This window comes from Alligator mississippiensis, chromosome 3, assembly GCF_030867095.1.
Source record: "Alligator mississippiensis isolate rAllMis1 chromosome 3, rAllMis1, whole genome shotgun sequence".
Classification (NCBI taxonomy): Eukaryota; Metazoa; Chordata; order Crocodylia; family Alligatoridae; genus Alligator; species Alligator mississippiensis.
This window is the reverse complement of record NC_081826.1, coordinates 15061813-15084271: the sequence shown is the minus strand read 5'-3', so window position 1 is coordinate 15084271 and position 22459 is coordinate 15061813. Positions and strand designations below refer to the sequence as shown.

At 44.1% G+C, this 22459-nt stretch overlaps 1 protein-coding gene across 3 annotated transcripts in view; it reads left to right on the top strand.

Moving 5' to 3' along the window:
• Positions 1-10049: 10049 nt before the first annotated feature.
• The window catches only part of EFR3A (EFR3 homolog A), a 145510-nt gene continuing 133100 nt past the window's right edge, over positions 10050-22459 (top strand). For all 3 annotated transcript variants that reach the window (XM_006258860.4, XM_019481773.2, XM_059723742.1), the window contains exons 1-2: positions 10050-10129; positions 17713-17765. In XM_006258860.4, coding sequence (XP_006258922.2) covers positions 17756-17765 — 10 coding nt within the window. In that variant the 5' untranslated portion in view covers positions 10050-10129; positions 17713-17755. The remainder of the gene's footprint in view (positions 10130-17712; positions 17766-22459) is intronic.

The window sequence follows — 22459 nt, the reverse complement described above, 5'->3', positions numbered from 1 at the left end:
GGCCTACTATATTTCAAAACATTTTTTTCTCAGTGGAGACTGGACTGCAAGCCTTCCAGGAACTCCTTTATCATGATAACATACAAGAATCGGTACTGTCTAACCACAGTTTGTTTCTCTGCAATTACACAGGCTCTTTTTTAACACAAAAATATTATAAAAAACATAATGTGCTATATCTGCATTCCACCTGTAACAGCGTAGAGAAAGCGACTTTCTTGATAGCACAAAGGAACACATTTATTCTTTTCTACAGGGCTTTAATCAATTTTCCAAAATACACATAGTTGAGATTGGAAATGGAAAAAAATAATTACCTTCTATTTTTGGAGGTTATGGTAATCAAGAATTCTGACGTTACTGTTACCATGTGGCAGAAGAAAAAGACTACTTCAGGTGGAGAAATATAAAGACATTGATTTGGAGCAAGGAAAATTGTAGTGTGATCCACAGGGAGGCATCCACACAGCTAGCTCCCTTTATGGCTAGCACTGCATGAACTTTACATTTAACAAGCCATCTTTAATATCTTACAGTGTTGCCAAACCTCCACTGGTGAAGGAAGTATACCAGCAAATTAAATTTTAACAATGCAGGCCCTGTTTAAATATGTTTTATGAAACTGCATTTATCCTGTATAAACAATCCTAAAAATAAACCTGCATATATCAAAATTATTGTAATCTATAAGGAAAAAAAATGCTTCAAACACTCCAGATGCCAGAAGAAGAATGAATTGGGATGTAACTGGATATAATTAGAATGACCTTTTCTGATATTTGAATATATTAATGATGAGTTTTCATGTGTTTTGGTGGGGAATCACTAGCTTTACACAACACAGAAAATTTTAGATTCCTTATAAAATAAATTGCTGTTGGACTTAAAAAATATACAGATTATCACAGTAGCTCCTATGCCCGTGAATACAGTGAATACAGTATAATAGAAATGCCCAACTAGCACACACAAACTCCCTATGCCTAAAGAAGGGTGTTTGTGCCCGAAAACTTGTAAGGAACAATTTTTTTCCAACTATTGAGTTGGTCTAATAAAAGATATCACATTTACTCAAAGAACCTTGTCTGCCTATGTTGTTAGACCAACACGGCTATAACCAACACCCCTAAAACTTGCTTCCTCTGATATTTATATGAACTGTATTCTGTGCGTACAGAATATATGGAGATAATTTTGAAAAACAATTAGTAATTTTCCATGCAACTTCAGAATTCCCAATCTGAATCTCCATAAAGATGCTTCATTTCTGCATTTTCTGAAAATTCTGCAGTGCCTCTCTCCATTTTCGCTTCCCTTGGAGTGAGGTCTGCAGACAACCAGTAAAGAGAAACTAATGTGCGTGAACTCTTTGCTCTCTGGAATTAACGGCGGAGTAGTTGTTGAATGACTTTGCTTCCACTACCAGGACATCTTGGAGCAGACAGGTTTGAATGAATTCCCACATGCAGACCCTTAGCATCTAATCTCCGTGTTCTAACTATTCTTTGCAGGCACGGCATCCTTTCTCATCTAATTTCAACCTTTTATAACCTATTGCTACAAATATATATATTTTTATTTATAGAAGCCAAAAAAGCCAAGGAAAAAATCAGATCTTCTGGTTAAAAGTAAAATAAAGACTAAAAAAGTTGTCATTTAATTGGTAATTGATTGTACAGACTAAGAAGCATTTTCATGAAATGTTGGGGAATTTGCTTCTTTACAGGCTGTTCGATCTGACTGGTCTTTGAGCGAGTGACATAAGTATTGCTATGGTAACTACTATTTTTTATTATTGAATGCCAGAATAAATAACCATGAAAGGTCTATATAATGTGCTGGTTAGCAGAAGTATACCACCCACAGTTCGACCTTTCAGTGGCAAGAGCTTAAATACTGTACATTTCTTTGGCTACTTTCCTCTGTGATTAGTCTAAACTGAAGCCAAGTGAAACTAAACATGGTGAACCTTTCCCTTACACCGGTGTCAGACCAGGTTAACACCAATGGAATTACTTTGTTTCCCCAGGTATGAGGGGGAGGAAATCCTTCAGCACTTTTTCACGAACTCAAGAACTTGTTGAACAGAACTCAAGAGGCTGCGTGTGCCATCCTCCAGGATGAGTCTTCTTGCTGCCCTTTTGAATGCCTGAGTTCCAGCTAAGCTGCCTTTTCCTGCTTACTTAGGAAATTAAAAATATCAGTGAATATTGTGTGTATTCAAATTTCAAGTTAATTAAGAACATGGAATTATTGCTGCCAAAATACTGATTGCACTCGTCTGTTCAGTGTCTTAAGCCAGAAGTCGGCAACCTATGGCTATGGCTTGCAGGCCATATCTGGCTCGTGGATCCAGGGCCTTCTTGGCATTTTGGCAGCAAGAGGCTTCTGTGGCACTTCAGTGACAGGGGTACTTCACTTGGGAGGTAGGAAGAAGTGTCAGTGGTAGAAGCACTGAAGTGGGAAGCTACAACGGTGCTGTGGTGACAGGGGCATGGGGTGGATTGGAAGTGGCCTGTGCTTGAAGCTAACCTCTGCTAAAAGTAGTCCTTTGATGCAAAATCTTTCTGACCCTTGCCTTAAGCAATGCTCAGGGGAAGAGGCTACTTCTGGTTCACAGACATATGCAGAATGCATTGCTTCTGAGTGTTATCCCTGTGCCTGTGAATAGTTGCTTTTCTTTTACCTTATTACATTTGTGGGTGCCCAACCTGGATCACAGTCTTAGGCATGGGCATAGACTGGAGACCTTTCTTTCACAGGAGCTCTTTGTCTCATTTCTTGTCACCATGTTCAAACCTGAGTCCAAAAATGAGCACGTACTATTGCTCTATCTGTAGTCTTAGTGAGGTCTTCATTGGTGCATAGTTCCCCCATACCTGGGCAGGCCTGTAGGTGGTCTATAGTCTGAAAGTTTCCTCCACATTTACACATAGTGTTTGGGTTGCATTGTTACCTTTAGTCTTGTCAACTCCTTTCAGAGGTGGTTCAAGCTTCTGCATGTCGGCCAATCAAGCTCTGTGCCTGCAGGAAGATGTTTGGCAGCTTTGATATTTATCCTCACTCCCTCCTGGGTCATCTCTAGTTGTGACTGCCACATCTTTTGTGTGTGTGTTTCATCCAGTTAGTGTTTCATCCACTAACTTTGTTATAGAGAGGAAATTTTCCTGTGTTGTTAGTCTACTGAGAGCAGGAGTATTAGAATGTATCTAATATCATAGATTGTATTAGATGGGAAGGTGGCTCAGTGCTCTGTTTTATTAAAGTAAGAGATGTTCGAATTCAATAAATTCAGTTCTTTATTTTGTATTTAATGCTTATTTAATGTCAGAGGTCAGAGACTGTTCTTACGTGCTGACTCCAGTTCTCTGTTCTGTTCTGCCAAAATTGAATAAGCAAGACAATGTTTTTCAATAAGAAGAATAAAACTTAACTAAAGAGTTTCACATATATTGATTATTGAATAAAATAGTAGTTCTTATATATTTCATTTAACAATGGGTTTAACAGATCTACTATATTTACTCAAATTCAAGTTTTTTCTACCAATCAGCATTGGGTGGGAGGGGGGGCGAGTTCCTTGTATTACTTTTACATACAAGGAGATCTCATTAACTACATTACCTATCATTAAACTGCTGCCAAAAGCAGCTTGTGTTCAATAATGGAAACCAACTATGAACCTGATTAAATGCAAATAACACTGCACATGACTGTGAAACACATGACCCATATTGAACCTATCACAAGTATAGGCTACTGCAGCCCATGGTAATTAGTCTATTGCACATATTCCCCCCTCAGTGCTATTTTTCAAGTCATGGTAAACCACTACACTGAATATATTTTGATAGATTTCATAGATGTTAGGGCTGGAAGGGACCTTGAAGATCATCAAGGCTAGCCGCCTGCCCCAGGGGCAGGAAGTCAGCTGGGGTCAAAGGATCCCAGCAAGATAAGTATCCAAATGCTTCTTGAATGAGTCCAGAGTAGATGCCTGTACCACCTCTGGAGGGAGTCTATTCCAGGTCTTGGGGGCTCGGACAATAAAGACATTTTTTCTTATGTCCGGCCTAAAACGGTCTTGGAGGGTTTATGACCGTTGATCCTTGTTTTTCCTTGGGGCGCTCTGGTGAAGAGACGTTCTCCCAGATCCTGATGTACACCCCTTATATACTTATAAGCAGCCACCAGGTCCCCCCTGAGCCTGCGCTTTTCCAGGTTGAAGAGTCCCATGGCTCTCAGCCTCTCTTCATAAGGCCTATTCTCTTGCCCTCTGATCATGTTCATGGCTCTCCTCTGGACTCTCTCAAGCTTCTCCATGTCTTTCTTGAATTGCGGAGCCCAGAACTGGATGCAGTACTTCAGCCGCAGCTTCACCAAGACTGAGTACAGCGGGAGGATAACATCCTGAGATTTACTTGAGAAGCATCTATGGATGCAAGCCAGAGTATTGTTTGCTTTGCCAGCTGCGACATCGCATAGATGGCTTATATTCATCTTGTGGTCAATCATGACCCCCAAGTCTCTTTCAGTCGTGCTCCTAGCAAGCGTAGCACTGTTAAGCCTATAAGCATGCTGTGGGTTTTTTCTCCTGAGGTGGAGTACCTTATATTTATCAATATTGAACGTCATCAGGTTTGTATCTGCCCAGTTACTAAATTTATCCAAGTCAACCTGGATCACTAGCCTGTCCTCAGGTGTGGATGCTATGCCTCAAAGTTTAGTGTCATCGGCGAACTTAGCCAGTGCGCTTCCAACACCAATGTCCACATCATTGATAAAGATGTTAAAAAGAACCAGTCCAAGGACAGAGCCTTGGGGGATGCCACTGGTCACAGAGAGCCATGATGATTCACTACCATCAACCACTACTCTCTGGGTCTGACCTCAGAGCCTATTACCCAGCCATTGGACTGTGGTGAAGCCAAGGCCACAGTTGGCCAATTTTTCTGTCATGGGACACCAGATCAAAAGCTTTTTTAAAGTCCAGAAAGATGACCTCAATCTCTTCTCCCTTGTCCAGGGATAGGTCACCTGGTCATAGAAGGAGATGAGATTGGTCAGGCAAGACCTACCCGCGACAAACCCGTGCTTGCTATCCCTCAGGATATTACCTTCGGCTGGCTTATCCAGAAGGGTCTCCTTGATAATTTTTTCCAGAATCTTACTGGGGATTGAGGTCAAGCTGATTGGCCTGTAATTCCCAGGATCTATTTTCCGCCCTTTCTTAAAGATGGATACCACATTGCCTTTCTTTCAATCTTCAGGTACTTCACCTGAGCGCCATGAATTTTTGAATATTTTTGCCAATGGTTGGGCTATGATACCTGCCAGTTCCTTAAGTACCCTAGGGTGTAACCTGTCAGGACCAGCTGACTTGAAGGTGTCCAGCCTCTCGAGGTGATCCTTTACTAGATCAACACTGATGCTGGGTATAAATATGCTCTCACCCTGGCTGTCCCTCATCTTGTTAGGCAGGGCGGTCCCATTGGACTGATGAAAGACCTATGCGAAGTACACATTGAGCAGACTGGCCTTTTCCTGAGTGTCAGTTATCATCTGTCCCGTTTGGTTCAGCAGGGATCCAATGTTACCTTTGCTTCTTTTCTGACTCCCTACATATCTGAAAAAGGACTTTTTATTATTCTTGATATGTGTAGCCAGGTGGAGCTTGGTTGCAGCCTTGGCTTTCCTGATCTGCTCCCTACAGTAACAGACCAGTGCTAAGTACTCCTCCTTGGTGGTAATTCCAGCCTTTCATCCTTTATAAGTCTCTCTTTTGAGGCATAGGAGGTCCTCAATTTCCCTGCTGAGCCAAGGGGGTTGCTGTGCCCTTTTGCTCTCCTTCCTTTGAGATGGGATGGCCATCCCTTGTGCTGTCAGGATCGCTCCCTTGGGGAGCATCCACTCCTCTTGGACTCCTCTGCCTGTCGAGTCGTGGTCCCTTAGGGCCTCAACAACGACGCTCCTGAGGTTGTCAAAGTCAGCTTTCCTGAAGTCAAGGACTTCTGTATTGCTGACTGACTTGTCAGCTTTGCGTTGGATAGTAAAGGTGATCAGCTCGTGGTCGCTGTCACCCAGCTTTCCATCGATTCTTAGGTCACTGACTAGATCATCCCCCCTGGCCAGTACTAGGTCCAGCAACACTTTACCGCTCATCAGCCCATAGACTTCTTGGGTCAGGTAGAGCTTATCCACGCACGTGAGGAAGCTTTGTGACCAATCGGATTTGGCCGAGTGCTCTTCCCATGAGATGTCCAGGTAGTTAAAGTCTCCCATGACAACTGTGCACCGAGAACATGCTGCATCAGCCAGTTTCCTGGCGAATTTCTGGTCAAGCTCTTGTTTCTGGTTAGGAGGTCTGTAATAGACTCCTACCATGATGTCCCTTGTGCCACGTTCCCTACGTATTTTAACCCAGAGAGACTCCGGTCATACTTCCTGGGTGCCAATGTCAATTTGCAGGGACGTGTAGCTGTCCTTGACATAGAGAGCTACACCCCCACTCCTTTTATCTGCACAATCATGCCTGTACAGGGTAGAGCCATCTATACCTGTGGCCCAATCATAGGTGGAGTCCCACCAGGTCTCCATTATCCCTATGAGATCGTAGTCATTCTTGTTTAGCAGAGGGACCAGTTCCTCCTATTTATTCCCGAAGCTCCTGGCATTGGTATACAGGCAGGCAAGTGTCCCACTGAGGGCCTTTGCCTTCCCCACAGGTCATTCTGGGGTTAGGGCAGGGGTGGGTTCCCTTGAGTGCTTTAGCCTGCTGGATTTACGAGGGTTGCCCAGTGGGCTTGCAATGGCAGTACTCCCCCCATCCCCTGGTGGGCTCAGTTTAAAGCCTGGTCAAGCAGGTCAGCCAGTCTGGCTGAAAAAAGTCTCCTCCCCAGTGGAGTGAGGTGGAGGCCATCTCTCCCCAGCAGACCACTGCCTCTCTCACCAGAGCGGACGGACTGTGATCGTGAAAGCCGAAGCCTTCACAATGACACCAGCGCCGCAGTCTTTGGTTGACTACCTTGACCCGTCTCTCCCTCCTCAGCCCATTACTCACAACTGGGAGGAAAAGACCACCTGCATACCCAATCCCCTAAGCGCTGCTCCCAGAGCCCTGTAGTCTTTCATGACCTGGCTGGGATTGCTCCGAGCCGTGTCATTTGTGCCCACATGGACGAGGAGCATAGGGTAGTAGTCGGAGGGCCAAAGAATCTTTGGGATCCTCTGATCTATGTTCCGGATGCAGGCCCAGGGGGTCAGGGCAGCAGATTGCCTCTCAATCCCCCTCAGGAGGGAGTCTCCCATGAGGAGCACTCTGAATTTCATTTTGACTTCCTCCTCACTCCCACAACTGAAGTCTGCCTTTCCTTCCCATTTCCAATAAGTCCTGTTTCTTCACCAGCCTTAAATGTCTGGCATACATCACCAAATGGGGCCCAAAACAGCTCACCCAGAATCCTTCTCTCAGTCCCTCTCTTGACCTGTCACATATGATTACTATGGCCCTGCCCCCCATGAGGTAGAGCTGGACCAAGCTGCCCTGTACCTCATGTGCATATGCATTTTTGGAGGATCCCAAAATGCATGACAAGAACAGCAGGTTCAGGTCCTGAGTGGAGCGCTAATTAGCACATGGATCCTTTGTGGGGGGGGGGGGGGTGTTAACCTTCTATACTTTACACACATACTGAGCAGCACTGAACTGTGGAGTCACCATGGCTTGAAACTCCGGCCCAATGAGCTATATGGTAAATCAAAAGGCATAGCAGGTGCATCTGCATGTGCCTCTTGAAGGCTCTGCCTGCATCAGTGCTGTGCTGAGTGTCTGCTCTACACTTGTCGGCAGGGAAAAGGGAAAGAAGCCAATCAGAGCAGATTCCCTTTGGGCAGGGCTGCAACTTCCTCTGGGGTTGGATTGGATGAACTCCTGAAGTCCCATCCAGCCCTTCTTTTCCATTGTTCTACAATTCTTCCTTCTTTCAGAGACTAGCCTCAGCAGGGTGCAAAATGCATTCCTGACACTGCTGGGTATCAAAAACTCTTTGTTTCTGCTATTCCTGGAAGATAAAGGATAATCCCTCCCCTGGAGCATGGGAGCACATTAGTATTTCGCCAGCCATTAAAAGGCACAGAACTGAAATTCAGGAAATTTGTAACCTCTTAGTAAGGTCTTTAACTGATAACTGAATGGGAGCTGGGAGAAGTTTGCAGGCTGTAGTATGTCCTCAGGACCACGTGTTTCCCTCACTTGCCTGTTGCTTCCACCTCCAAATGGACAGCAGAGAGTTGTCTACAATGGAATGCAGACATTGGAGAGTTCCTCTTGGCCCACTGGAAAAAAATACATCAAATCCATTAAAACTGGGTCCTGATATCCCAGTTTTAAACAGATCTGAACACCATTCAGGGTATCAGAATAAAAGGACAGTCTGACTTGGCTCCTCTTTTCTACTAAGCATCTACACAGATAGCTCTGAAAACTGGGCAAGTGCTAGAGCAATACAGCGTCAGTCTCTCCCTATATTCTCAGTTTTGCAGCTCACTCATTTCTGTGTACATCAGTGATTCTCAATGACAGTCTTGTGGGGATTTGGTGGTAGCTTACAAATATATCAGGGGAGAGCATCAGGGGCTAGGCACACAACTATTCACCAACACGCCCCAGGGGAAAACCAGGAGCAACGGTCATAAACTCCTAGAAGAAGGTTTCAGACTGGATATAAGGAAAAACTTCCAGACTCTGGAATAAGCTCCTAGTAGGGGTGTTGCAGGCATCTGCCCTGGAGATCTTCAAAAGGAGCCTGGACACACATCTTGCTGAGGTTATTTGATCCCAGCAGTATTTCCTGCCCAGAGCAGGGGGGCTGGACCCGAGGATCTCACAAGGTCCCTTCCAGCCCTAAACTTGTGTGAATCTGTCTTCTCATATTCCCCGTCTCTCCTGTCTCACTTCCACAGGTCAGTCATTTTCACATACATCAATGATCTGCAACCAGGGTGTTGTGAGATCCCTTGGGTACTATGTAATATTAGCACTATTAGGTTTGCAAATACCTACATGATTCACAACCCAGAAACCTCAAGGAGGAATCATAGGGTCAAAACCATTCTGACCGGTTGGGGCCTTTTTGGGTTTTTTGCAATGGAACTGCTGTTACTTTCCAAGAGTCACCTCCAGACCCACGGAGGAGCAATGGGAGACATCACCGTTCACTGGAGAGCTGGCCCACAAGGAGTGAAAAACACCTGAAAGCCAAGGCCTGGCATTGAGTTTAGTGAGCCAGAGACCCCCGCTGCTGGTGTGCATGCATCAGAATGGGTGTAACTGGTGTGTGTGCATCTGAATGGATGTAACTGGTGCGCGTGCATCTGAATAGGTGTAACTGCTGTGTGCATCAGAATGGGTGTAACTGGTATGTGTGCATCTGATTGGGTGTAACTGGTGTATGTGCATCTAAATGGTTGGTAACTGGTGTGTGTGTATATGAATGGGTGTAACCGGTGTGTGCATGCATCAGAATGGGTGTAACTGGTGCGCGTGCATCTGAATGGGTGTAACTGGTGTGTGCATGCTTCTGAACAGGGGTTAACTGGTGTATGTGCGTCTGAACTGGGGGTAATTGATGGACGTGCATCTGAACAGGGGGTAACCAGTGTGTGTGCATCTAAATGGTAACTGGTGTATGTGTATCTGAACAGGGGGTAATTGGTGTGCGTGCATCTGAACAGGGGGTAACTGGTGTGTGTGCATCTAAATGGTTGGTGACTGGTGTGTATATATTATGAATGGGGGTAACTGGTGTGTGTGCATCTGAGCAGAGTTACTGGTGTTTGTGTATATGAATGGTTGGTAACTGGTGTGCATGGACACTCGGCGGGATGGCAGGAGGGCAGCAGTTCACTTTCCGCAAACGCGGGCGTTCTGTCCCTCGGCGCTTGCCGTCCCCAGCGTTTCTTCCCCCGGGCAAAGCCGCCTGTTCCTTCGGGGAGGGTGTGCCGAGTCACGTGCCCACCCCGCCCCCCGGCGGAACTACAGCCCCCAGCCTGCACCGCGCGCCGGGGCCGCCTTGATAGGGGTGGGGGGGCAAGATGGCGGCGGCTCAGCTGAGGCGGAGGAGCGGCTGAGGTGAGTTGGTGGGGGCGGCCCCTTGCCCCATCCCCTCCCTCCTGTCCGGTAACTGCGGGCCGGGGGCGGCCCCCAAGCGTGGTGCGACCCCGGGGCCTGTGCCGCGACCCCCCCCGCCTCCCTCGCGGCTCCCCAGCGCTGCCCCCCCCCACCCCGGAGCAGCGGCCCTGGGGGTCTGGAGCAGGGCTGCCGGCCCCGGGGTCTCCAGGAACGGGAGAGAAACCCCCCGGAGATGCTGAGCGTCACCTGGGCACCCAGGCCCGGGCGTTCGTGAAAATAAATATTACATGTTGAATCTGGTTTATACCTGGGGGTTTTTAAGCGTAACAGGAACACACATTTGCCTTCCCGCCGCCATCCGTCCCCGACCGACGCCGGCGTTGCGTGGTGGGGAGGTCGGCGCCAGCTGCGCGTGGGTCTCCACGGGTTAGGACCAGGGAGTCGAAGGCACCTGGATGGGTGAGAGCTACTGTGGGGGAAGGGTCTTCACACACCCTGACATCTGCTGGGAGGGCACTAGTGGGCAATCCTGGACGTTTTTGGAGAGTATTGGGGACACCGTCCTGGTGCAAGCGTTGGAGCGGCCAACTGGGGGACGTAGTAGTGGCGATAGCGACCAGGAGATGATTGCTGCTCTCCATCCTTCCTTTCCTTGGGATCCTGGAGTCGGAGTAAGGACCCTGGACTTCAGAAAAGCAGATTTCGACTCGCTCGGGGAACACGTGGGCAGGATCCCCTGGGAAGCCGGTCTGAGGGGGCGAGGAGCCCGGGAGAGCCGGCTCTACTGTAAAGAAACAAGAGCAAACCATCCCCATGTGCAGGAAGCCTAGCCAGTATGGCAGAAGACCAGCTTGGCTTAGCAGGGAAATCTTCAGTCAACTAAATCACAAAAAGGAAGCTTGTAAGAACTGGAAATTTGGACCAATAAATAGGGAGGAGTTATAAGAGCATTGCTGAGGCATGCGGGGATGAAGTCAGGAAGGCCAAAGCACAACTGAAGTTGCCCTTAGCAAGGGATGTGAAGGGTAACATGGGTTTCTACAAGTATGTTGGTAGCAAGAGGAGGATCAGGGCAAGTGTAGGTCCCGTACTGAATGGGCGAGGCAGGCTGGTGGCAGAGAGGATGCAAAAAGGCTGAAGTGCTCAGTGCCTTTTTGTGCTTAGAGGCCAGGATTTTTTGGGCAGTATCATCCACTGGACCAGTTGCACGGTTGGGAAAGACTTAGACAAGCTTGCGAATGCAGTGCATTCCTTTTGTATATTTCCTAGACCATCATGGCTGTAACATCACGCCAACACTTCCATAATGAAAGTTTAATTTTTCTGGGCAGAGAAGATTGGAATGCCATCAGACGTTGCAGGTCTTAAGTTTATAGAAGGTATGACAAAAGTTCAATTTGAGGCCTGTTAAACTGGGATTTTTATTAAATTACGAAATGCAAACAGTAATTTCTGTATTGCAGGACTGGTTTTTAAGGTTCTAATCATACCATTAATTCCACCTCATCTTCCAAATTAAACATAGAAAAGTAATGCTGGGACGGATCCCATGGAGGTTTTTTAGTCTAGTGGTTCTCAATCTCTTTTGTATCGGGACCCATTTGTAAACACTGATGATAGGTCCCGACCCAGTACCCTTCACTCCAGACCTGCTGCCCACTACCCCCAGGTCCCAGCCCCGCAGCCTGCAAGGGAAAAGCCACCCCCGCCCTCCCTGTTTATTTGCTTTGCGCATTTAGGAGTGCTTCATATCTAGTCATTTCCCTCCTTATTTGTGTAAGTCATTCTGGCATCAACAAGGAAAAGAGTGGGAAGGGATATACAAGGCACATATATAGGACCCAAAACTTAGAGAATTTTTTTTCACATCACTAGATACCAAGTTCACAGTAGCCCATCAAGACATTTCCTTCAGGGGAAAAAGGATTTTGTTGTTTGTGTTCAAATAGGGTGTTCAACTTCCTTGGTGCAACACTTTGTTTGGCAGCAGCTTCTATTTGTGACTGGATCCTGTGGTATTGTTAGGAAGGAGAAGTATGTGCTAAGATATGTCTACACCATACAATAATGTTTTGGAAGAGAAGCCAAAGCTACCATTGAGCAGTACAGCGTTAGGAATTTCTCTGATAATCTCAGTCTTCTCCTGAAGACTAGTTTTTAGTCTTTGCTGTGCCTGCTTTTTCCTTAGACTTGATGAAAACTGCATTGCATTTAAAAGCTTGTCTAAGTCTAATCCCAACCATTCAATTGGTCCAAAAAAAGATATCACCCACAAAAATGCTTGCTGCTTTCACTGAACAAATTAGCATGATGCTCTGCCTAGCCAAATTAGTGCTTCAGAGATGGGCCTTGCTAAATAAGAATGGGTGGTTGTCCTGGGCAGCCTAGGAGCATTGTATTGGAGTGATTGCTACTGCTGGAGCACTTGTGGTGTCTTTTATTGTGGATGAATATAATCGTTCTGTAGGTGTCAGCTATGTGGGGAAAGGCTTCCTTTTCCCCACTTGTTTCATGAATTTTCATACCACAGCTGCCAATTATCAAAGCCTTGTTTAAAATGGAGTTTGTTGCTTTTCCGTCAAGTCTGTCTTTTGAAATGATTCTGCAGTAAAATGAGACTGAAATTTTTGTAGTTTCCATGGCAACAATGTCATAATAATTGTACTTGTATACCAGTAGCATCTACTGAGCATCTCGACATGCTTTACAGAACTAGATTAAGCCTTGCAAACATCCCCGTATGGAACATCTCATAGTGGAGAGGTTGGGAGGAAATCTGAGGAACTGAGGCTAAAGCCAAGATTTATACATGTATGCTGTTTGAATGCCTTGGTTTGGGGTCATCCACCTTGATGTGCTGAGTGTCTGGCTTGAAGCACCTATATTTCTCCATGGCTTCTGAAGTCCTAAAAGTCTTGCACTGGACACTCAAAACTAATGGCTTAAGAGACTTGCCCAGTGTTGCATGTTATACAAGGCTTGTGAAAGAATTACATTCCTCTCCCCACCTCTCAAAAATCTAGTTATTCTGACTTCTATTCTGTACCCTAATCAAAAGACAGTAGCTATTCCTGCAGATGTAGGACTGATCTGTTTAGGGATTAAGTCAACTCTAAGAATTGGAGAAGATTTACTCTCTCCCCACCACATGTGCCCATCCAATTTAATTAGAAAGGAAATAGCAATTTTTATCCTGATTGTTTAGAGGCTGTGCCTGGAGCGTTTACTGGTATCTGTACAAATTGACTCATTCCAGCCCAAAGGCTGTACCGGTTATTATGGAACGCATGATAACAGGAATGAGATGGACTATTAAGGTAACCTGTCGTTGTGAAATATGGTATGTAAGGGCTTTCCTTCTTTCCTTTGGCAAAACTGGTGTTCTTCAACTTCGGCAGCTTATGTAGGTCAAAAAGCCACAGTTATTGGATTATTGTTTGTAGCTGACTCGCATAACATTTATTGAACCTAGTATAAAATTTTGCACTCTTGCCTAAGCAGGGCTGAAGGGGATTCTACCAAGAAACAATATTTTGACTTTACAATGAAAATGATATGATTGCAAAAAAAAAAAAACAACGGTTTTCATAACTGCCTGGCATTCAAACTAAGCCTGGGATCTGAAAATGAAGTTGGAGTCTTTCTAACTTGAGCACCATTTAAAACAACAATAACAAAAAAGCTTATTTTATTACCAGGAGAAGTCCCTATAGGCCAGACATATACTTTAAGTAATACCTCTACTGTCCTTTTGTTTTTATTTTTGAAAAATCATATATTTTCATCATAGTGATTAGTATATGCGAGGGTGGGGGGGGGGGGAAGAGAAGCAATACCTTTACTTTAAGATCCTAGGTTGTTTGAAGAGCTGGAAGATGGAAAAACATTTTATATGTAAAATAAGAAAATTGAAAATGGAAACTATTCAGACTCCACACAGAACCTAATGTACCAGTTTAATCACTTGTTAGAGTGCTGTTCTACACTAACACAGCCATGACTCTTAATTTTGGTACTTTTAGTTTAAAGCCAGCCTAAACAGTCTACAAAACAGTAACATTTAAATTGAAGATAGGTATAATTAAAACAAATAAAGGGGTCAGATACTGCACTAGAAGGTTAAACCAGCAAGTTCGCGTTTATATTTACATTGTAATTACAGGATAAGAAGGAGCCAACCTTTGTAATCTTAAAAATCACTTGACTTTTTTTTTAAACAAAAACTTGGGTTTGACTTCATGATGAATTTCTTGAATTCTAGCGCTTTGAGTAGGAGGTCTGTTTTAGGAGTCTGCAATGTTTCTAGCACTCTTTGGAGTGGTATATTAGTACATACAAAATATTAGGAAATACTCGCATTAAGGCTGTCTGGGAGACCTTAATTCATTCTCCTTATGTATGATATGGTTTTCAGACTATTTTTCCACAGGAGCTTGTCCTTGTTCAGCATATGTCAGCCAAGCAGTAAAATGGTGTGTTCTATGCTTCTACTGGTGCCTAGTGCATTAGCAGTGTGCAGCAATTTCAGGAAACATCCTGTTCAGCCTTTACTAGCCTGGAAAGCAAAGTCCTTGTGTAACTTGGACCAAGCCCTGTTACTGAGTGGGAGAAAGCCGCAAAGCCCCAGATAATGAACAGCTGGCAGTTAAAAAGATAATGGCTAATGCAGTGCCTTCAGTTCAGAAGAAGGAGGAGCCAGGGGCTATATAATCCCTGCATTTGGGGCAGAGAGGGCAGTCTGGTCTGATCAGGGCTGGAGGAAGGAGCTCACTGGTGAGTGCTTCGTAAAGTACTGTGTGGAGCTAGACTGACCCTGACTGCACTCACTGAAGGAGTTCCCTGTGCATGAAGCTGAGAAACAGTGCCAGAGACTGGTGAGGGACCTGTGAGTAGGCCCAAGAGGGCCAGAGCTGGTAGGAAGCAGCAGGACTGAGTAGGAGCCTGGGAAGAGCTTTAAGAATATCTCCTCAGTTGCAGCTTGGTTTTGGTAGAGTAGTGTTCACTGGATTTATAAAGCTGTGAGGCATGACAGGGTGGAAGGGAGGCCACTGAAGATCCACTACAAAGGGGCCTAGATTATTGCTGGATTGGCAGGCTGGCAGAGGCCCAGTGTATTGTGACCAGGCTGCCAGAGCCCTGAGAGATGACGCAGAGGGGGGTGAGAGCCCGAAGAGCTGGTGCAGAGCAGGGTGCCCAGGATTACATTTTGTTTCTCTGGAGTCAACCTCCCAGAGTATATAACAACAATGTTGGAGTATGTGTCAGGTGAAAACAGGGATGGTACCCAGGAGTATACCAGAGCAGGTCTTGTCAACGGGGGGTATGCGTACCCCTGGGGGTAATTGGACCAGTCCTAGGGAGTATGCGTGGGTGGGCAAGGACGGAGTGCTGCCACCCACTACCCCGTGCCGCTGCCTCCCAGGAGCAGGACCTGGGGGAGAGGACCGAATGCCCCTCTGTGAGCTACACAGGCGCTGCCCAGGTTGCCAGATGTGGGTGGGGAAGCTCACGTGCGGCCAACCGCCACCTCGCGCTGCTGCTGCTCTGCATCTGGCTGCGCACCCCCCCCCCCCCCACCGGTCTGGTCAGCAGGGGTACACTTATAAAAATAAATAAATAAACAAGAAGATTGAAAACTCCTGTACTAGAGTATAAGGAACAGAATTAGGCCACAAGTAGGTGTCACTCCCTCTGCTAGTAGTACATCCCATTACAGCTTAACCATGTCGGCATGCAGCAGTTGGATGGTCCTGAAGCACGAGTAGTGCAGAAGGAGTCTATACAACTTAGCTGGTGAATGCTAACATGTGTCTACTTTAAATATGCAAAAATGGCCATGTTTGCAAAACTTACAGGATCAGGTTTGCTATCCTGTCATAGGGTACTCAAGTAATGCTTCTGTGCTGCTGAGAATAATCCCTTGCTATTTATAAATATCCAGTCCCTGTTAAAAAGCATGGGAGTGCTTTATAATGTTGTGAGTACACTATGCCTATATTAATAAGTTCTATCTCAAACCTTATTCCTGGAAATAAATTCAGCTGCGTTAGTGGGGAAAGAAAACATCAGCCTTGGGCAGACAGCTGTATGTAGAATTTCCGCCTGAACAGTTCAGGCATGTCTGCACTGCTAACTTTCTAAGCCAGTCCAGAGAGGTGATACTCCCCCTCTATGAGACTTTGGTCAGGCCGCAGTTGGGGTACTGCATCCAGTACTGGGCACCGCACTTCAAAAGGGATGTGGCCAGCCTGGAGAGGGTTCAGAGGAGGGCCACCTGCTTGGTGAGAGGGCAGCAGGACAGGCCCTACGAGGAGAGGCTGAGGGACCTGAACCTGTTCAGCTTCAGCAAGAGGAGGCTGAGGGGGGACCTGGTGGCTGCCTACAAACTCATCAGGGGAGATCAGCAGCAAATAGGCAGAGCCCTATTCTCCCCAGCAGCACCTGGGGTGACAAGGAACAATGGTAATACGCTGATGGAGAATAGGTTTAGGTTAGAGATCAGAAGGCAATATTTTACAGTTAGGGTGGCCAAAATCTGGAACCAACTTCCCAGGGAAGTGGTCCTCGCCCCTACCTTGGGCAAATTCAAGAGGAGGTTGGATGATCACCTGTCTGGAGTCTTGTGAACCCAGCATTCATTCCTGCCTGTGGCAGGGGGTCAGGCTGGATGATCTGTTCAGGACCCTCCTGACCCTAGCTACTATGAAACTATGAAATATATGCATCTCTGGTTCTAGCCCATTTGGTTGTTATTTTTCTTCCTATCACTAGCCATATACCTGCCATGTCATGTGGAAGTCTTTGTGGGCAATGATGTACAATGGTGATGTGCAGGGGGGCTCAACCAGTGTTGTTACACTCGGATTGAATGGTGAACTTTATTCCCTGCTTTGCAGGTGCCTGTAGGTTATGCCCACTTTGCCTGTGGTGGGCTCTGCCCACAGTGCTGTGTGGGCTGCCAGAGGTCCAGCTCTTGTGGGGGCTCTGGCAGCTGTGATGAGAAACCTGCTGCCATGGTCAGAGCTACTGCTGCTGTGGGAGGAAGTGTCAGCAGTACAGCCAGCAGCATGGGGGTTAGTGGCGTGTGTGTAGATCCTCTCATGTCCCCTTGCTGCAGCAGCTGCCACTGCAGCTGCTCCTGATCCTGAATGCCACCATTCCCATGGCCTCTGGCAATGGCAAAGGGTAAATCTGTCTGCAGCTGCAGTAAGGGCCACCCCAACACTCTCCCTGCAGCAGCTTGAGGTTTACAAGAGGACGTGAACTCCAGAAGCGGGCAACTCTTGTCATGCTTTTCCAGTCTGGTCTCCCTTGTCCTTCCCTGCTGTGGGTGCCACTGGGGCATGCTGTGCAACCATGGTGAGAAGTCTTAAAAGAAGACAGTGAGACGGATATTTGATTTCCCCCTCCCCATCACACACAAAAGCCAAACCGTTACAGTTTTCATAGGATTTTTATGGAATATTTAGGTAAGCTAAGCTTATACAGAATTTATTAAAGGTGTTCCAAAAAGATCAGTGGCTTGACTTATTGTACTTATATAGTATATTATGTGTACAAATTATACTTTTATTTTCTTATAGGTTATTACATCTTGCAAAATTGAAGACAGCTTCTTGGCTAACAATGCCTGGCAGTAAGTATGAGCATATTAAATTACTTTTACATAAAGATTTGACTGTCACAGTATGTAATAAATATTATTTAATTGCGAGCAAAATGTCCAAGTGAAATAAACTAATAATGAAGAGACAATTTTTTTATTCTAAAATGAGATTCTTGTGCCTTTCCTTCGCTTGTAGCTAGCTGTGAAACGACTCATTGATCCTAATCTTGTTATGGTGAAAGTAGCACATGGCTTAAAGTATATAATTTTTGAAATTGCAATGTGAAATACAGTTACAAAAGAAGGCTATGATATTCCAGTGTAACACTCTCATTTTTATTTTAATGATTACTGTTATATAACTAATAGAATCAGTATCAAACGCACACAGTAATATGGCTTAATATTTAATGTATTAAGGCTTGTTCTTTAATACATTCAAAAACATCATTTATCTCATAGAAAGAAAGCCTTCATTTGAGTTTCAGATAATGAAAACAACTGGGCTATTGCATGGTTTTGTGATTTTACCATATTTACTTGACCATAAGACAACACTGGAGGTGACCTTTCAATCGTTAGATTGTATATATAGAAAATTAATAAATTTGCTATAGTTTTCCAGGTATAGAGTCTTATTATTGGAGGTTTGCCTTGAATTTATGCCCTTCCCTCTGCTACAACAGGGAAAATAAATTGTGGTGGGTTAGGTGGCCCACTTGTCCTTTGGCCCTTCAACTTCTTCTCCCTACAGTCCTCCCTCCCCCATACTGTCAGACCCTGATCTGTCTAAGCACATGGAAGTGAGAGGCAAATCTGAAAGCACTGACTTTTAAATAATCATGCCTGTAGTAATTTGCACATATGCAAATTACTGTGGGTACCCATAGACTTGGTGTATCTAAAATGGATGCATTTTACATTTTTTTTAAACTTAAATTTTTAGCATATGTGCTTCATAAATACACTTTTAAGTAGCATTTTTGTACCTACTTAGAGTACAATCTGCATTTTATTAGTCCAACCCCCAAAAGCTCATGATTTTACCATTTAGTTTGTTGGGGTGGGCCCCAGCAGAGTCCACAGTTTTCATGACCCCATAGCTTAGAGGGGGGGAGGGGGCGTGCGCACACGCGCTCCAGATACCCATGTCTTTCAGCCATTCTACTTTCATGGTAGTACCTGCCGAGGTAATGTATAGTTAACCTCCCACTTTTACTTCCAGTGGGAAGATCTTGGCTTTATGTCCACTTTCTGGAAATGGGAGACTCCTCCCTAGCTTGTTCCTGGGGCTTTAATTTGCATAATTTGGGGGCATCCAAACCCCAAACTGTCTTGGGCCTCACATAGGATGCCTACCAAGGGATTTGGAAACATCTGAAGCCCCAGGTAAGGTGGATGTTTTCCGCTAGTAGGACCACTTACGGTTCTTGACTGACTCGTGGATTTGGAATTGATTTGGCTTGGAACACAATTTAAAAATATATATATTTTTAATGAAAACAGGTAAGTTCCCTTCAGTATGTTTGCCCAATGTAGGCTGTGTGTTTTATAGTCATGCTCAGTGTTGTTTGCATTTACTCAACTTCATAGTTGGTTTCTGTAACTGATTTTGGCAGCAGTTTAATGGTAAACTGTGCATTTAAGGAGGCTTCCTTAGACACGAATGTAAGACGAAGCACTCTTTTCCCTAAGCCGATTGGGAGAGGGTAAGGAGAGACCCCATCTTGTATTTGAGTAAATACAGTAGCTTTAGAATGATCTAAAAGTGCTATGTAATCTTTATGAAAAAGCTAACTATAATCAAACTTGTGAACAGATGAGACTGCTTTCTTAATTATTTTTTGTTGAAGACTCTCAGGTACCAAGATTACCTGAAATTAAAAAACAATCACACTTTAAATTATGAGTTAGCTAATGGTTTTGGCACTTGTCTGTATTGAAGCATAGGAGGGTTGGAGCACTGTTGTTGTTATGATGGGTCAGGAAATGTGAAAAGCAAGGTTTTATTTTGCCAATACCTTTTATTGAACAAACGGTATATTTGGAAAAGATGCTAGACAACCCATCAGGCACAAAGTGCCCTTCCTCAGGTCACTGAATTGATCTGGAAATTTTTAACACTGGTACATTTCCGATGGGCTGTTAATTTGTCCTCTGTATATAAATCAGGAATGTTATTGGTTCTCTGTCTAATACCATAAATATCTTAACCTCAGAAATACAAGGTATTTTACAATACTTTGTATACCTCAAAAATACTTTGTTACAGCCTTTTCTGTGAGTAGCTGGTCTGGAACTGCTGCATTTGAACCTTTGGTATTGTTTTATGACTATGATATACCTTTGTACAGTTTTTTCATCTGCATTATGTTTTTCTTCATACTGGGATAAAGAAAAGGAATGAAATGCTTAATTAAAGACTAGGGAGAGCTCTTTAAAATCAGGGTCACAACACAGAAGGAAAAACAAGTGATGCATCTTGCCAATACTAATAAATTTTGTATTAAAATGGATATTCATTCATTTTTTAGACTTCTGGCATAGGACATTCTCAGTTTTATTTCTATAGAGAATTTTAAAGATGTCAGGCAAAGGGGCCTACCAGAAGAAATTACATTTTTTGTTCTTATCTTTATCCAAGTATTTTTCCAATTCCTATCATTAGTGGTGGTTAGATGAGAGGTAAGTGCTATTCTTTCTTTTTCTTAAATCCTGGTGTTACTGATTCAGAATACATTACCATTGAGGCATTAAGAGAGAATAGATTCTGACTTGGGGGAGAGAAGTGCATGGGACTTAAATTTGCATTTAACGGTGGGCACTTTTACACATGCTCTGGCAGGCATGGGGGGGCACTTTAATTGGAGAGAGACGCTAATTAAAAGTACCTAAGCATCATGTGTATCAGTGTCCGCACACTGAAAAATGGTGGTGGGGCGCTTTGAACCAAAGCTTATTGAACGAGCTTTAGTTCAAAGCACTCTACCGCCATTTTTCAGCAAGGGGATGCTGATGCATGTGACACTGGAGCACATTAGTTTCCACACTCGAGCAGACTCAATTAATCAAGTCTGCTCCAGCATGCTGGATTTCCAGGGGTCAGAGCAGGCTCCCTGCACGTGTATAGAAGCCTTATATTTTCAGTATCATTAAGTTTATTTTGTGTGGGGTTTTTTTCCCCTGAATTGCAGCATCTTTTCCTACTAAATTCTTAAGTGTTTTATTAAGTAGAATTATTCAGGTAAATAGATCCTTTCTGTCAATAATTACTGAGATTTAATTTGATTAAATCTCACAATAATCCATAATGAGCATAAGTGGAGTTCATATATTTACCTTTGATTAAGTACTAGTCCAACATAATTTTCCTGTAGTTCATGGATAACAGAAACAAGGCTTGGCCATTAGGGGCATTTATACACATACTTTTTCATGCTGGGATGCACCTGATCTCCAGCGCGTTGGAGCAGACCCGATTAATCGAGTCTGCCCTGCATGTGAGGTAATGTGCACTGTGGTGCATTACTTGCAGTTGCACATTTTGCCAAGTATACGTCAGCATGAAGAAAATGGAGGTGGTGTGCTTTTGAACTGAAACACTTAATCAGAGATGCTGCGGTACTGGCATGTGTAAAAATGCCCAAAGATTTAGAAAGGAAAACTACTTTATAGTTTGTTGCAGTACAGTACAAAATATGGTGACTTGTGCAGAAAACAAGTGAGAGGGGATACTCGTAAAGGGTGATTTCCAAAGCACTGATGTTGAATGTGAGCCTACTTATTTGGAAAAAATAAGTTAGTAAATCACATAGAAGTGACTGTGCATGAGAGATACAGGCACTTAATTAAGTTTTTCAAACTGTTCTATGACATTTACCTCTATAAAAATGGTCAAAACTGTCAGTGTTTGACCAGTGATAGTATGTGTCGTCTGTACATGATGTAATAATTTTTTTCAAAATTCCCAAAAGGATTTTTGATCAACAAAACAGAAACTATTCTTCACCAGCCACTGTGCATCCCTTGTGTGTCTTCATTTGGGTGGGGTTTTTTGTGCGTTACAGTTATTAATTGCATTTGTAGAAATACCACAAAGGACATTCTTATACAGGGGAAGAGAACCAAGTTACAAAGAGATCTTGGTACAAAGAAAATTGCAGCAGTGGGATATTTAAAACTAATTTGAAGGGAGGTTAAAAAGGAAAATAACAAATGTAGCTTCACAGGTAAGACTAGAGAGCAATATTTTTATCTTTGCAGTAGGGAAGGAATATTATCAAATTGTTAAGGATTTAGAGTATTAGCTATGGATAGGATTTGAAGATGGCTGTTTGTAAGCTTTTTAAGCTTGGTGAAACATGATGTAATCAAAATTTCCCTTGCTTGGATATTTTTAGATGGTATCACTATTTTCAATAATATCAGTGTTGCAGAGTTGTTCTTTTTTAAGCTAAAGAATTGGAGACTTCTGCGGCATTTTTTGTACTTTCAAGAGTTTAATGAAATTGCGAAACAGTTTAGATGAAGATAAGTATCCAGGTTGTCTTGGTATCTTAGTAGTTCTGTCACTTGTGCATAGGGTAGAATCATGCTTAATGACTCGGACAGCTAAAGCCCTAAAAATGCCATATGCCTTAGAGGTGGGACAGGATATGGGCCTCAGTAAGCAGTACAGTTTTAAACTCCTTTACCTTCTCCCAAAGTCTTAGATGAGAGAGTTT